General features: G+C 47.3%; 1 protein-coding gene across 1 annotated transcript in view; it reads right to left on the bottom strand.

Moving 5' to 3' along the window:
- Positions 1 to 2,825: 2,825 nt before the first annotated feature.
- The window catches only part of LOC134948458 (torsin-1A-like), a 105,445-nt gene continuing 91,663 nt past the window's right edge, over positions 2,826 to 16,607 (bottom strand). The window contains exon 5 of the mRNA XM_063936440.1: positions 2,826 to 3,997. Coding sequence (XP_063792510.1) covers positions 3,753 to 3,997 — 245 coding nt within the window. The 3' untranslated portion in view covers positions 2,826 to 3,752. The remainder of the gene's footprint in view (positions 3,998 to 16,607) is intronic.

Raw genomic sequence — 16,607 nt, 5'->3', positions numbered from 1 at the left:
GAGAGTTAGATTTGGGTGGGGTGTGTTCAAACTGAAATCTAAATTGCAGTGTTAAAATAAAGCAGCCAGTATTTACCCTGCACAGAAACAAGATAATCCAACCAAATCTAACTCTCTCTGCAAATGTTATATCTGCCACCCCTGCAGTGCATAGTTTTGCCAAACTGCTAGCAAATTTGCTGCTGCGATCAGGTCTGAATTACCCCACATGTGCACTGCAGGGGTGGGGGGGGGGGGGGGGGGGGGGGGGGGCAGATATAACATGTGCAGAGAGAGAGTAGATTTGGGTGGTGTGTTCAAACTGAAATCTAAATTGCAGTGTAAAAATAAGGCAGCCAGTATTTACCCTGCACAGAAACAAAATAACCAAACCAAATGTAACTCTCTCTGCACATGTTATATCTGCCCCACCTGCAGTACACATGGTTTACCCAGCTGCTAACAAATTTGCTGCTACGATCAGGTCTGAATTACCCCCAATATTCTTAGCTTTCCCTAGCAAAGGTGTAATGATCTTCACCGGTAAATAACGTTGGAGCCCTTGTAAAAAGTCTGTGGTGCCACAGCATTGCAATGGGGGAACTGGTACACAAATATATAAAGAATCCTGGGCTGTAATAACGTCAATGTATCTCAGTTCTAGTCACAAGAGGATGTAGCTAGCGAAGGGATTGTAGTGTCTCCTGACAACTATAACTCAGTTAGCAATGAGGGTCTCTTGGTTAATAAACTCTGTCTCTTTCAGTTAAAGGATCTTACTCTCACTTGCACAAAGGTTTCAGTCTTTCCAGAGTAAATATCTCACTTGCGCCAATAATTTTGTGTCCCAACAGTGCTAAAGCAGGGGGGTGGTTGCCTTTACTGCCCCCTAAACAGGGATTAACTTGTGGATATGGTGCTATGCTATCCGCGCCCTTTACACTGCACAGCATGTGACAACTTGAATACTTAGGCTGGGTGTCTGGCCTGCCCGTGGCTTGGGTCACAATCAGTCTCAATGTACTCACTCAGAACTTCAGGACTTGCTGGACCAGTTTCAATGGCTCCTCTCTGTTACAAGATGGCCACGGTGTCCTCACCTTTCACTAGGCCTAGCGGTGTCTGGTATCCAGCTGTGAAGTCTCACGCCCCCTCATCCGGCTCTCTGCAGCAATGGTCTCACCGACCAGCGTGACCCTGCGGCTGGCATCTGTTCTCAGCTCCTGCTCTGCTCCTCGTTCAGCATGCGTCCAGCACCTCCAGTAAACTTTAAAGGCTCTCTGCAGTGCTTGTCTCACCGCCCAGCATGACCCTGCGGCTGGCATCCATTCTCAGCTCCCGCTCTGCCCCTCGCTCATCATGCGTCCAGCACCTCCAGTAAGCTTTAAAGGGGCGCACACACCATTTTCCGGGGTGCCACACATGGACTAAGTGTTTAAGAAACTGTCAGAGGTGTCAGGTAAGTTACTGATCATATGGTCCGTGTAATAGGTGTAATATACAACTGATCTTGAAGGTCAACGTTGTCTTTTCTGTACTTTCCTAATTGCTGGTAATTTGCCATTTTATCCAAATTACCAGATTTTGTAGCTAGGTTTTGGAATGCGTGGAATGATCATAGGTAGGAGATAGTATAATAGGGATTTCGGTAGTTGGATATTAGTTTGATGAACTTCTGCCCAGTAAGAGGCTAATTTAGGACAGCTCTAACATCTATGAGACACAGGTGCCTCTGAAGTTACAAGATCTCATTATTATTATTATTATCCATTATTTATATGGTGCCACAAGGGATCCGCAGCGCCCGCTACACAGTACATATTCAAATGAGCAAACAAGAAAAAAGCACTTAAAGTTCAAGACAATATAGGACAGGTATAGAAAATCCGGGGCTAGGTGCAATCAAAGGGAGTATGGAGTAAAAGATAGTTTAAGTAAGAAAAGGAAAGGCACATGAGGAAAGAAGTTCCTGCTCTTGCGAGCTTACAATCTAAAAGGTGAAGGGCTGACAGACCGGGGTGAGACAGACGGGGTGGACAGTGAGCATAGACAAGAGGGTTAGGAGGAGAGTTGGCTGGGTTTGGTGAAGAAGTGGGTGTTGAGAGCCCGTTTGAAGTTTTGTAGAGAGGTGTAGAGTCGGATGGGGAGAGGTATGCATCAGTGGGAGGAATCTGGACAGATGGGAGCACAGATGAGTAGGAACACAGTGCCACCTATGAAAGATCTTTTGAGTTCTCTAACTTGTGTACTTATTGAGCAATGTATGATATACCAGCGGTCAGAATACCGTTCACGGCATCCCGATGTTGAAAATTCCGCCAGGGGGAAGGTACTTTCCCCCAATGGCCCCCTAACCCTAATCCTCCCTTCCAGCAGCCTAAACCTACCCCCCTTCCCCCCTCAGCCTAACCCTCCACGATGGTGTTTTAACCTAAACCCCCATCCCCGCAGCTCCCCACCTCCCCCTTTTCTCCTGTGCCTTACCTCTCACACAGTCTGGCACATGCTGCCGGGAGCCCAATGAGTATTTAGGCATATTAGTCTTAATCTGTATCCAGTCTTCTGGGTCTAGTGGGGGTAATTCAGAGTTGATCGCAGCAGCAAATTTGTTAGCAGTTGGGCAAAACCATGTGCACTGCAGGTGGGGCAGATAAACGTGCAGAGAGTTAGATTTGGATGGGTTATATTGTTTCTGTGCAGGGTAAATACTGGCTGCTTTATTTTTACACTGCAAATTTAGATTTCAGTTTGAACACACCCCACCCAAATCTAACTCTCTCTGCACATGTTATATCTGCCCCCCCCCCCCCTGCAGTGCACATGGGCCTTCATTCCGAGTTGATCGCTCGCTAGTTACTTTTTGCAGCCATGCAAACGTATAGTCGCCGCCCACGAGGGAGTGTATGTTCACTTTGCAAGTGTGTGATCGCATGTGCAGCCGAGCGGGACGAAAAAGGTTTTTGCAGTTTCTGAGTAGGTCTGAACTTACTCAGCCGCTGCGATCACTTCAGCCTGTCCGGTCCCGGAATTGATGTCGGACACCCGCCCTGCAAACGCCTGGACACGCCTGCGTTTTTCCAACCACTCCCAGAAAACGGTCAGTTGACACCCATAAACGCCCTCTTTCTGTCAATCTCCTTGCGAACGGCTGTGCGAATGGAATCGTCGCTAGAAGCATTGCACAGCAACAATGCTGTTTGTACCCGTACGACGCACGTGCGCATTGCAGTCCATACGCATGCACAGTAGTAACCTGGTCGCTGCACTGCGAAAATTGGCAGCGTGCAATCAACTCGGAATGAGGGCCACAGTTTTGCCCAACTGCTAACAAATTTGCTGCTGTGATCAACTCTGAATTAGGTCCAGTGTCTCTGTTGCTTTCCACAGTCCTGTTGGTCTTTAATGCTCTGCTACATTAAAGTAGAAGTGGGTACAGTGTGGCATTCGTACCCTTAGATGGTGTATGGCAATGTAGTGTTTCTAGTTGGTAGTATTGCATAATAGGGCCTGGTAGGTGTAGTGATTGGTGTAGATACTGTACTTTATTCGTAGGTATAGAAATTAGCTGTTACTGGGTAAGGAAAATCAAGAATGAAGAAGTCAGTAAAATATCATAAAGGGGTAATATCTGAGAGGAATGTATGTAATGTCAGGGTTGTTCCATAGTGGGGACATTAGCGGGTGACTGGTCTGTAGGTGATGAGTTCCCATATTGTCAATGAGAATGCTCCGGTATCTTGAGGCTTGATCCCCAGCTAGAAGTGAGGCAGCAGCTAAAGATGGATGAGGAGTTTAGCCGGTATAGTTTTACAGCCTCTGTCAGAGAATAGTTTTCTGTCTTTTGGGAAATAAACCATCTCGTTAGCCACCCGTGATGCCAGCTCTTCATCCTCTCTAAGCCCGCTCTGTCTCAGTTCCGCCATGATGCATCTCTTCACGTGGCCGAGCTCCAGCGGCAGGAAGGGGATAGAAAAGTCAATAAGGCTGTTTCCAATGAGGCTTCTGTGCCAAAGTATTCCTGTAGATGATGAAGAAAAAAACTCAATTACAATAAACTTGTTTGTACCTTGTCAACTAGACATTTACAGTATCATTACAACACACCAAAGAGCGACAAGAATGAGATTGTGTAGCGTTGTTATTGTTAGAATCCCTGAGCTCCATTTTGTTGCAGATGCTGATTCTACTTTCATACCAGGACATATATTGAAACTATATAATAATGTGTCATATATATTATTATCATTATTTTTATTATTATTATTATTATTATTATTATTACTACTACTACTACTACTACTACTACAATAATAATAATAATAATAATAATAATAAAATCAACGTAAAATTGGCAATACATCTGTGTTTAATAAGTTTTTGATCATTGTGGTTAGCTAAACCGTTGTGCGGAAATTGATTAGAAGAGAGCTGCAATCACTACAATTGCATAGAGATATTTACCTTATAATTGATTTCTTGGACTCTGCTACTGTTTGCTCTTTGTAGGGTTTCTGGTAGAAACAGTATATGAGGGGGATGGGGTGGGCGTCAAAAACAAAATATAAACAATACTTGCCTCTCAGCAAAAATATTGTCATAAGTTTTCAGAAGGGTCTGCAATGAAGTGAGGAGGAGCAAAGGCTTAAATGAGCACCATCACTGAGGCGTGGCTATATTATACTGATAGTGTGATGGGGGGGCGTGACTGCTTTATATGTATAACGCAAACAAAGCAATGTTGTATAATAACTGAGATATACAATCAATAAAAAACGTAAAAAGTGTATTACCATAAAATATAAGCAATAAGAAGCCGAATTGGATCTGAATTAGACTTGATGATAATAAATGTTATAGAAACAAAATATACAAATAATCTGGAATCTAATACTTCAAATAACAGAGCTATAACATAAACACAAGTAAATGACAGCACATAACTGCATCCAAATACATCAATCAGAATAACATCTGCACATTAGTGGGGAAATGATAACTGCAATGGAGCAAAAACTTCAGAAGCAGCGATATGCACAATCTGTAATTTGCCTGTTAGTTCATTTAGTCTAGACAATTCAAAAGTTAAATGACATTCAAAATATTGCTTAAACCTAAAATTAGGAACCCTTCAATCCCATTTTCTGATACGAGACAGATTTTAACTACTTCAAAAGTATATCTAAAAACTGTGTGTGCGCAGTCTCCAACAAAATGGCTCCTCAAGCAATGCTTCAGTCCCTGCATGTGTGGAGCCATCTTGCCACTGTGTATGAGTGACATGGTGGAGGACGGACGTCATTCTCTTAGCTCCTGAGATCTGTGACGCTACCCTGCTTTATCCACTGTTCCAGATTCCTGCACTTTTTGACCTGTTATACTAAATCAACAATCAGGGCCGTAACTGTAACTTGGGCTGTGTGAGCGGTGTCGCTACTTAAAGCGCAGGGCTCTGTGGGTGGAGGCATCACTGCCTCACAAACCCTTCATTTGGCTAGCAGCCAGAATCACTGCTGTAACACCAGCCAGAGCATCTTAAAGTATTTTAATAGTATTTTAATTGCTATTATTTGTTTATTTGTGTTCTTTGTTGCTTTTTGTGAGGAATAGGATATTGATAACAACTATTTTATTTGAAGAGAAGTTGTAGGCTGGATTTCAAAATCACAAGATAAACTAACAATCCTATTGGTTTGAGACGCACCTCTCTACGTCTGCACTTGGGGCCTGATTCAGCTGTGGTTGGAGTTGCTATCAAGCTGTCAGGTTCCGGAGCCTTACCTCCGGCGGGTGCTCCCGCGGGTTACCGTCCCGCTGGTTGGCGTGGCTGCAGCGGCAGGGAGCTGTTGGCGGCGGGTCCTCCTGGACAGATATGCGGCTGCCAAGGGCCGGGGACCGAGGGTCTGGAGAGCCGGGCGCTGCGGCGGGGATCGCTGCGGTAAGGTCCTCTGGTGGTGACACAGTATAGTGTGTCAGGGACAAAAGCTGGCTAAAGCTGTGTGCTAATAGCTAAGTATGTCTCCTGTGCTGGGGCAGCCATGTTGGAGACCACAGTATTACCAATGAAGTTACCAATCTGTGTCCAGCCAATCCTGCGTGTTCTCCCCTTACAAAATGGGGCTGGCTCAGAGAGAGAATGCCAGTGCTTCAAGTTAACTCCTTGTGAAAGGTTCTCCAGCTCTGGGCTCCCAGGTTACTTCTGGTTCCCTGGTCCTGGTTGCTCTCATCCATCGGTTACCTAAACTCTGCTGCAGTCCTGCTGTCTAAGTCCGCTGCCGCTCGTGGAAGCGCTCACGGGGTCCCAGGTCGTAGCAGAGCTCCAGGTGCTAACGGCGGTTCCCGCAGATGTCTTAATTTCTTCAAAGTCCAAGTTCTTCAGCCTCGTCTTTCAATCACAAACCACAGTTTTCATTTCTTCAAAGTCCAAGTTCTTCAGCCTCGTCTTTCAATCACAAACCACGTCTTAATTTCTTCAAAATCCAAGTACTTCAGCCTTGTCTTTTAATCATGAAACACAGTCTTCAGTTCTTCTTTACCGGAGTTCTTCAGCTTCACTCTTCAAGTCATTTAACCATAGATGCTAATTCTTCGAGTTTCTTCAATTTCTCCAATTTTCGTGTACAGCCTAATTATTCATTAAAATAAGAATTTACTCACCGGTAATTCTATTTCTCGTAGTCCGTAGTGGATGCTGGGGACTCCGTAAGGACCATGGGGAATAGACAGCTCCGCAGGAGACTGGGCACATCTAAAGAAAGATTTAGGACTATCTGGTGTGCACTGGCTCCTCCCCCTATGACCCTCCTCCAAGCCACAGTTAGGACACTGTGCCCGGAAGAGCTGACACAATAAGGAAGGATTTTGAATCCCGGGTAAGACTCATACCAGCCACACCAATCACACCGTATAACTCGTGATAGGAACCCGGTTAACAGTATGATAACAACGGAGCCTCTGAACAGATGGCTCGCAATAACAACCCGATTTGTGTAACAATAACTATTTACAAGTATTGCAGACAATCCGCACTTGGGATGGGCGCCCAGCATCCACTACGGACTACGAGAAATAGAATTACCGGTGAGTAAATTCTTATTTTCTCTGACGTCCTAGTGGATGCTGGGGACTCCGTAAGGACCATGGGGATTATACCAAAGCTCCCAAACGGGCGGGAGAGTGCGGATGACTCTGCAACACCGAATGAGAGAACTCCAAGTCCTCCACAGCCAGGGTATCAAATTTGTAGAATTTTGCAAACGTGTTTGCCCCTGACCAAGTAGCAGCTCGGCAAAGTTGTAAAGCCGAGACCCCTCGGGCAGCCGCCCAAGATGAGCCCACCTTCCTTGTGGAATGGGCTTTTACAGATTTTGGCTGCGGTAGTCCTACCGCAGAATACGCCAGCTGAATAGTGCTACAAATCCAGCGCGCGATAGTCTGCTTAGAAGCCGGAGCACCCAGTTTGTTGGGTGCATACAGGATAAACAGCGAGTCAGTTTTCCTGACTCCAGCCGTCCTGGAATCATAAATTTTCAGGGCCCTGACTACGTCCAGTAACTTGGAATCCTCCAAGTTCCTAGTAGCCGCAGGCACCACAATAGGTTGGTTCAAGTGAAACGCTGATACCACCTTCGGGAGAAACTGAGGACGAGTCCTCAACTCTGCCCTATCCATATGGAAAATCAGATAAGGGCTTTTATAGGACAAAGCCGCCAATTCTGACACACGCCTGGCCGAAGCCAGGGCCTACAGCATGACCACTTTCCACGTGAGATATTTCAAATCCACAGTCTTAAGTGGTTCAAACCAATGTGATTTCAGGAACTCCAAAACCACATTGAGATCCCAAGGTGCCACTGGGGGCACAAAAGGAGGCTGAATATGCAGAACTCCTTTGACAAAAGTCTGAACTTCAGGCAGCGAAGCCAGTTCTTTCTGGAAGAAAATCGACAGGGCCGAAATCTGGACCTTAATGGACCCCAATTTGAGGCCCAACGTCACCCCTGCTTGCAGGAAATGCAGGAATCGACCCAGTTGAAATTCCTCCGTTGGGGCCTTCCTGGCCTCACACCAAGCAACATATTTTCGCCAAATGCGGTGATAATGTTTTGCGGTGACATCCTTCCTGGCTTTGATCAGGGTAGGGATGACTTCCTCCGCAATGCCCTTTTCCTTCAGGATCCGGTGTTCAACCGCCATGCCGTCAAACGTAGCCGCGGTAAGTCTTGGAACAGACAGGGCCCCTGCTGCAGCAGGTCTTGTCTGAGCGGCAGAGGCCAAGGGTCCTCTGAAAGCATCTCTTGAAGTTCCGGGTACCAAGCTCTTCTTGGCCAGTCCGGAACCACGAGTATAGTTTTCACTCCTCGCCTTCGTATTATTCTCAGTACCTTGGGAATGAGAGGCAGAGGAGGAAACACATAAACCGACTGGTACACCCACGGTGTTACTAGAGCGTCCACAGCGATCGCCTGAGGGTCCCTTGACCTGGCGCAATATCTTTTTAGCTTTTTGTTGAGGCGGGACGCCATTATGTCCACCTGTGGTCTTTCCCAACGGTTTACCAGCATTTGGAAGACTTCTGGATGAAGTCCCCATTCTCCCGGGTGGAGGTCGTGCCTGCTGAGGAAGTCTGCTTCCCAGTTGTCCACTCCCGGAATGAACACTGCTGTCAGTGTTAACACATGATTTTCCGCCCATCGGAGAATCCTTGTGGCTTCTGCCATTGCCCTCCTGCTTCTTGTGCCGCCCTGTCTGTTTACATGGGCGACCGCCGTGATGTTGTCTGATTGGATCAGTACCGGTTGGTTCTGAAGCAGGGGCCTTGCATGGCTTAGGGCATTGTAAATGGCCCTTAGCTCCAGAATATTTATGTGAAGCGAAATCTCCTGATTTGACCATAGTCCTTGGAAATTTCTTCCCTGTGTGACTGCACCCCAGCCCCGAAGGCTGGCATCCGTGGTCACCAGGACCCAGTCCTGTATTCCGAATCTGCGGCCCTCTAGTAGATGAGCCCTCTGCAGCCACCACAGCAGCGACACCCTGGTCCTTGCCGACAGGGTTATCCGCTGTTGCATCTGGAGATGGGACCCGGACCATTTGTCCAACAGGTCCCACTGGAAAGTCCTTGCGTGGAACCTTCCGAATGGAATTGCTTCGTACGAAGCTACCATTTTTCCCAGGACTCGTGTGCATTGATGTACCGACACCTGTCCCGGTTTTAGGAGGTCTCTGACTAGAGATGACAGCTCCTCAGCTTTTTCCACTGAAAGAAACACTTTTTTCTGGTCTGTGTCCAGAATCATTCCCAGGAACAGAAGACGTGTCGTCGGGACCAGCTGTGACTTTGGAATATTGAGAATCCAGCCGTGCTGTTGTAGCACTTCCCGAGAAAGTGCTACCCCCACTACCAACTGTTCCTTGGACCTCGCCTTTATCAGGAGATCGTCCAAGTACGGGATAATTAAAACTCCCTTCTTGCGAAGGAGTATCATCATTTCGGCCATTACCTTGGTAAAGACCCTCTGTGCCGTGGATAACCCAAACGGCAGCGTCTGGAACTGATAGTGACAGTCCTGTACCACAAATCTGAGGTACTCCTGGTGAGGAGGGTAAATGGGGACATGCAGGTAGGCATCCTTTATGTCCAGAGAGACCATGTAATCCCCCTCGTCCAGGCTCGCAATAAGCCTGAGCGATTCCATCTTGAACTTGAACTTTCTGATATACGTGTTCAAGGATTTTAAATTTAAGATGGGTCTCACCAAACCGTCCGGTTTCGGTACCACAAACATTGTGGAATAGTAACCCTTTCCTTGCTGAAGGAGGGGTACCTTGACAATCACTTGCTGTGAATACAGTTTTTGGATAGCCACCAACACTGCCTCCCTGGCAGAGGAAGTTGCTGGTAAGGCAGATTTTAGAAAACGGCGGGGGGGGGGGGACGTCTCGAATTCCAGCCTGTACCCCTGAGATACTACTTGAAGGATCCAGGGATCCACCTGTGAGAGAGCCCACTGTGTGCTGAAATTTCTGAGACGGGCCCCCACCGTACCCGGGTCCGCCTGTGAAGCCCCAGCGTCATGCTGTGGACTTACCGGACGCGGGGGAGGACTTTTGCTCTTGGGAACTGGCTGTATGATGCAGCTTTTTCCCTCTACCTTTGCCTCTCGGCAGAAAGGATGCGCCTCGAGCCCTCTTGTGTTTATGGGGCCGAAAGGACTGTACTTGATAATACGGTGCTTTCTTTTGCTGTGGGGTAGCCTGTGGCAAAAATGTCGATTTCCCAGCCATAGCTGTGGAAACGAGGTCTGAAAGACCATCCCCAAACAGTTCCACCCCCCTATAAGGCAAAACTTCCATGTGCCTTTTTGAATCGGCATCACCTGACCACTGCCGAGTTCATAACCCCCTTCTGGCGGCAATGGACATTGCGCTTATTTTTTATGCCAGCCGGCAAATATCCCTCTGTGCATCACGCATGTATAAGACAGCGTCTTTTATATGCTCTACTGTCAGCAAAATATTGTCCCTATCCAGGGTATCAATATTATCCGACAGGGAATCTGACCACGCAGCAGCAGCACTGCACATCCATGCTGATGCAATCGCTGGTCGCAATATAATGCCCGTGTGTGTATATATAGCTTTTAGGGTAGCCTCCTGCTTTCTATCAGCAGGATCCTTTAGGGCGGCCGTATCCTGAGACGGTAGTGCCACCTGTTTTGATAAACGTGTAAGCGCTTTATCTACCCTAGGGGATGTTTCCCAACGTGACCTATCCTCTGGCGGGAAAGGGTACGCTGCCAATAACCGTTTAGAAATTATCAATTTCTTATCGGGGGAAGTCCAGGCTTCCTCACACACCTCATTTAATTCCTCAGATGCAGGAAAAACTACTGGTAGTTTTTTCTCACCGAACATAATACCCTTTTTTTTTGTGGTACCTGGGGTACTATCAGAAATGTGTAATACATTTTTCATTGCCTCAATCATGTAACGGGTGGACCTATTGGAGGGTACACTAGTCTCATCGTCGCCGACACTGGAGTCGGTATCCGTGTCGACATCTGTGTCTGCCATCTGAGGTAGCGGGCGTTTTAAAGCCCCTGATGACATTTGAGACGCTGGAACAGTCACAAGCTGAGTAGCCGGCTGTCCTATGTCGTCAAACCTTTTATGGTTGAAGCTGACACTGTCACGTAATTCCTTCCATAAGTCCATCCACACAGGTGTCGACCCCTCAGGGGGTGACAACACATTTACAGGCATTTGCTCTGCCTCCACATCATTTTCCTCATCATACATGGCGACACAGCGGTACCGACACACAGCACACACACACAGGGAATGCTCTGACAGAGGACAGGACCCCACAAAGCCCTTTGGGGAGACAGAGGGAGAGTATGCCAGCACACACCAGAGCGCTATATAACAGAGGGATATCACTATACAGAGTGTTTTCCCCTATAGCTGCTTGTATTATATATATACTGCGCCTAAATTTAGGGCCCCTCTCTCTTTTTTACCCTTTCTGTAGTGCAGGACTGCAGGGGAGAGCCAGGGAGCGATCCTTCCAGCGGAGCTGTGAGGGAAAATGGCGCCAGTGTGCTGAGGGAGATGGCTCCGTCCCTTTTTCGGCGGGCTTTCTCCCGCTTTTTGTGTTATTCTGGCAGGGGTAATTTTCACCTATATAGCCTCTGGGGCTATATATGGTGTCAGTTTTGCCAGCCAAGGTGTTAATATTGCTGCTCAGGGCGCCCCCCCCCCCAGCGCCCTGCACCCATCAGTGACCGAAGTGTGTGGTGTGCATGAGGAGCAATGGCGCACAGCTGCAGTGCTGTGCGCTACCTTGGAGAAGACAGAAGTCTTCAGCCGCCGATTTTCCGGACCTTCTTGCTTCTGGCTCTGTAAGGGGGGCGGCGGCGCGGCTCCGGGAACGGACGACGAGGTCGGGTCCTGTGTGCGATCCCTCTGGAGCTAATGGTGTCCAGTAGCCTAAGAAGCCCAAGCTACCACCACTTAGGTAGGTTCGCTTCTTCTCCCCTTAGTCCCTCGCTGCAGTGAGCCTGTTGCCAGCAGGTCTCACTGTAAAATAAAAAACCTAAACTATACTTTCTTTCTAGGAGCTCAGGAGAGCCCCTAGTGTGCATCCAGCTCGGCCAGGCACAGAAATCTAACTGGGAGGAGGGTCATAGGGGGAGGAGCCAGTGCACACCAGATAGTCCTAAATCTTTCTTAAGATGTGCTCAGTCTCCTGCGGAGCCGTCTATTCCCCATGGTCCTTACGGAGTCCCCAGCATCCACTAGGACGTCAGAGAAAACTACAGTTATCTTCCTACGAAGTCCTCCTTTTCTGTACGCCCTCCGGCCAACGTTAATACTTAGTTTGGCTTCCACCCCATGGGGAGGAATTACATTCAGTCACCTCGTTTACTCTCCTCACAGGTAGCTGTCCCTTCAGCCAAAACTCGGTTGTCGGAACCCCAACTTACGCCGAGCGTGACAGTAAGCACTGGCCCAATGTATCCGGCAAGTGAGCAGGCGATGCCTCTGTGGATATTCTGTCTCGTCTAAATAAACAGGAGGCCATGCAGGCACAGATTGTACAGTTCATGCAGAATATGTCCACTCGTTTGGATTCTCTTCACACAGCCATTTCCACATCTCGGACTCCAGTTCCAGCTTCCAATCTGCCAGCATCTAATCCTCTAGTGTCGATTCCAGTTCCTCGTTTACAACTACCGCCACCCAGTAAATTTGACGGTAGTCCAAAGCAATGCCGTTGGTTCCTCAATCAATGCGAGATCCAGTTTGAGCTTCAGTCAGCTGACTTTCCGTCTGATCGGACCAAAATCGCATACATCATTTCACTTCTGACTGGACCAGCTCTGGATTGGGCTTCACCCTTATGGGAGAAAACTGATCCCATACTCTCGAATTACCTGGAATTCGTGGCAATTTTTCGTAAAATCTTTGACGAGCCAGGCCGGACCACCTCTGCCTCTTTGGAGATTCTGCGTCTGCGTCAGGGAACCCGTTCCGTTGCCCAGTACGTGACCCAATTCCGTACTCTGTCTTCCGAAGTGGGCTGGAATGAACAGGCTGTCATTGCCGCCTTTTGGAACGGTCTCTCCGACAAAATTAAAGATGACCTGGTCACTCAGGATGTGCCAGTTAAACTCGATCAGCTTATTTCTTTATGTAACAAGATTGATCTAAGATACAAGGAGCGCTGTCTTGAGAGAACAAGGTTCGAGAGACCCAAACCTCGGGCCTGTCCCACTCCTAGACCATCCTCACCATCTACTGAAGAACCCATGCAGGTGAACCGCTCTCGTCTCACCAATGAGGAACGTCAAAGATACAGACAGGGCAACCTCTGCATGTATTGTGGGGCGGCCGACTACTTTGTTAAGTCTTGTACTAAACGACCGGGAAACTCCTGCTCCTAGCTTACGCAGGAGAGGTTAAGCTAGGAGCATTCTTCAACCAATTTACCAGGAAGGAATCACTGTTGGCTGTATGTATGGAACTTCCCTCTACCTCCCTTCATGTTACAGAACTTTTGGATTCTGGAGCTGCAGAAAGTTTCATTACTTCCGCCTTAGTCCGACAATTTGAAATACCAACCACTCGTTTGGAGCGAGCTATCTCTATCACCGCAGTTGACGGACGTTATATCCCTGAAGGGATCATCACCCACCGTACAGTTCCTCTGAAGATGAAAGTTGGTATTCTCCATTCTGAAGTTATCGCTTTCCTGGTAATTCCCAAAGCCTCTCAAAAAATAATCCTAGGATTCCCGTGGTTGCAGGAGCACAACCCCTGCTTGGATTGGCAAACTATGGATGTACTCGCCTGGGGGGAGTCGTGTTCTCAAAGCTAGCTGTTTATCCACCGTCACGCCACTCTTTACCCTACACTCCACTGATCTCCCAGATGCCTATCAGCCCTTTCTAGACGTGTTCAGTAAGCAAGGGGCGGATTCCGTGCCTCCCCACCGAAGTTGGGACTGCCCTATCGATTTACTGCCTGGTAAAACACCTCCCAGAGGCCGAACGTACCCTTTATCTCTCCCGGAAACCCAAGTGATGTCTGAGTATATACAGGAGAATTTAGCCAAAGGGTTCCTTCGCCCCTCCTCTTCTCCAGCCGGGGTAGGGTTTGTTTTTTTGTTAAGAAGAAGGACGGGGGCCTACGGCCTTGCATCGACTGCCGGGGCCTCAACGAAGTTACAGTTAAGAACAGATACCCCTTGCCCTTGATTCCCGAAGTATTTGACCGAGTAAAGGGGGCTACCATTTTCACCAAATTGGACCTGCGGGGAGCTTATAACCTTATACGCATTCGCACAGGAGACGAGTGGAAGACTGCGTTCAATACTCGCGACGGGCTTATGCAATGCTCCAGCAGTCTTCCAGAATTATGTCAATGAATTATTCCGAGATCTCCTCTGTAAGTGCCTGGTTGTGTATCTGGACGATATTCTAATATTTTTCAAAGATCTAAAAGTCCATCGGGAACAAGTCAGAGAAGTCTTGAGATGTCTAAGGGAAAATCGACTCTTTTGTAAACTGGAAAAGTGCACGTTTGAGGTTCCCTCCATCCCTTTTTTAAGTTACATCATTTCCGGGAGGGAATTATAGATGGATCCTGCCAAAGTCCAAGCAGAGATTGGACCCTTCCTACCACTCTGAAGGGAATCCAGTGTTTTTTAGGCTTCGCCAATTTCTATAGGAAGTTTATTAAAGATTATTCCTCCATCATTGCCCCGATTACAGCACTAACAAGAAAAGGGTCTAATTCTGCAGCTTGGCCACCTGAGGCACTAAAAGCCTTTTCGTTTCTAAAAGAGGCCTTCATGTCTGCTCCTATCCTTCGGCAACCTGATCTCAGTCGTCCTTTTCAGGTGGAGGTGCATGCTTCTTCAGTAGGAGTGGGGGCCGTCTTATCCCAGTACTTCGAGGATCAGAAAGCTCATCCTTGTGCTTATTTTTCCTGAAGATTCTCTCCGGCAGAACAAAACTACGCCATTGGAGAACAAGAATTACTTGCCATAAAACTTGCTTTTGAAGAGTGGAGGTACTTGCTGGAAAGAGCTCAGCACCCAATCTCAGTAACCACAGATCACAAAAATCTTTTATATCTTCAGACCGCCCGATGTTTAAACCCAAGGCAAACCAGGTGGGCACTGTTCTCATGTTTTTCTTTCAAGCTCAGTTATCGTCCAGGGTCTCTTAATCGGAAAGCAGATGTGCTCTCTCGTTCATTGAATTCAGATGAGTCCACAGATCTTCCGGACAGACAATTCATCCTAGATCCTGCCTCCTTTGCTGCAACTCGTACTACTCCGCTTCCTCCACCGGGAAAAACCTTAGATGCACCAGAACTCCGAAAAAGACTGCTCACGTGGGCTCATATCTCAATGTGTATGGGACAAGCAGGTAGCCTCAAAACTCTTAAGTTCATCCAACGCTCCTATTGGTGGCCTCATCTGAAGACGGATATTTTGGAATTCATAGCTGCCTGCCCAAAGTGCGCCCAACATAAAAGTCCAAGAGGATCACCATCGGGTCTTCTTCATCCGCTATAGCTTCCACAAAAACCCTGGACACACATCTCCATGGATTTTATAACTGACCTACTTGTCTCCAGAGGACGAAACACTATTTGGGTCATTGTGGACCGATTTTCCAAAATGGCGCACTTTGTCCCACTCACAAGTCTTCCAACCGCTCCACAACTATCAAAAATGTTCATAGCAGACATCTTCCTGTTACATGGACTTCCACAATAGATAGTTTCCGATCGAGGGCCTCAGTTTGTGGCTAAATTCTGGAGAGCACTGAGTTCGGCTCTTGGAATGGAATTAAGTTTCTCCTCTGCATACCATCCCCAAACGGATGGCCAGACTGAAAGAGTGAACCAAGACTTAGAGACTTTCCTACGACTCTTCATGTCTTCTTCTCAGGACGATTGGCGGGACTATCTTCCATTTGCTGAATTTGCTCACAATAATCTCTACCATTCCACTACCCATTAAACACCCTTTTATGTGAATTATGGACTTCATCCACATGTTCCTGCATTCCAATCTCTTCCAGCTCTCGAAATACCTGCCGCAGAATTAGCCCTTCAGCAATTCACTAAGATGTGGAAACAAGTTCATGAGGCTCTGCTTAAAACATCCAATAAATACAATTTTTTTGCAGATCGGAAACAGAAGGCTGTCCCTAGTCTCAAAGTGGGTGATCAAGTCTGGATTTCTATTCGAAACTTAAGACTCAAGGGCCAGTATTTACAAAAAATCCGAGTTTGACCGATTTGTGTTTTTTTTTTTCTAAGTCCCAATCCGGGAATTCACTAAGCACCAATCTCGGCAGTGTTTGGACTATTCGTAATGGTTTGAATGACAACGTTCAGAAATACGAATGAATAGACCATCGGTCAAACGCGGCTGTTATTTTATAGAATACGGGCATTCACTATTCATTCGCATTTGGGTGTTAGTTTCTGAGTGCTCAAGTGCGGGTCTGTTTTTTTTCCGATTCGTTAAAAAAAGCAGCAATAAAATAGACCTGCTTTTTCCAGTCGAGTTTGGATAACCATGCACGGATCAGTGAGATCTGTGCATG

The sequence above is a fragment of the Pseudophryne corroboree genome, chromosome 8 (assembly GCF_028390025.1).
Source record: "Pseudophryne corroboree isolate aPseCor3 chromosome 8, aPseCor3.hap2, whole genome shotgun sequence".
Lineage (NCBI taxonomy): Eukaryota > Metazoa > Chordata > Amphibia > Anura > Myobatrachidae > Pseudophryne > Pseudophryne corroboree.
The sequence above is the reverse complement of the archived record's forward strand: the minus strand, read 5'-3'. Positions and strand labels throughout refer to the sequence as shown.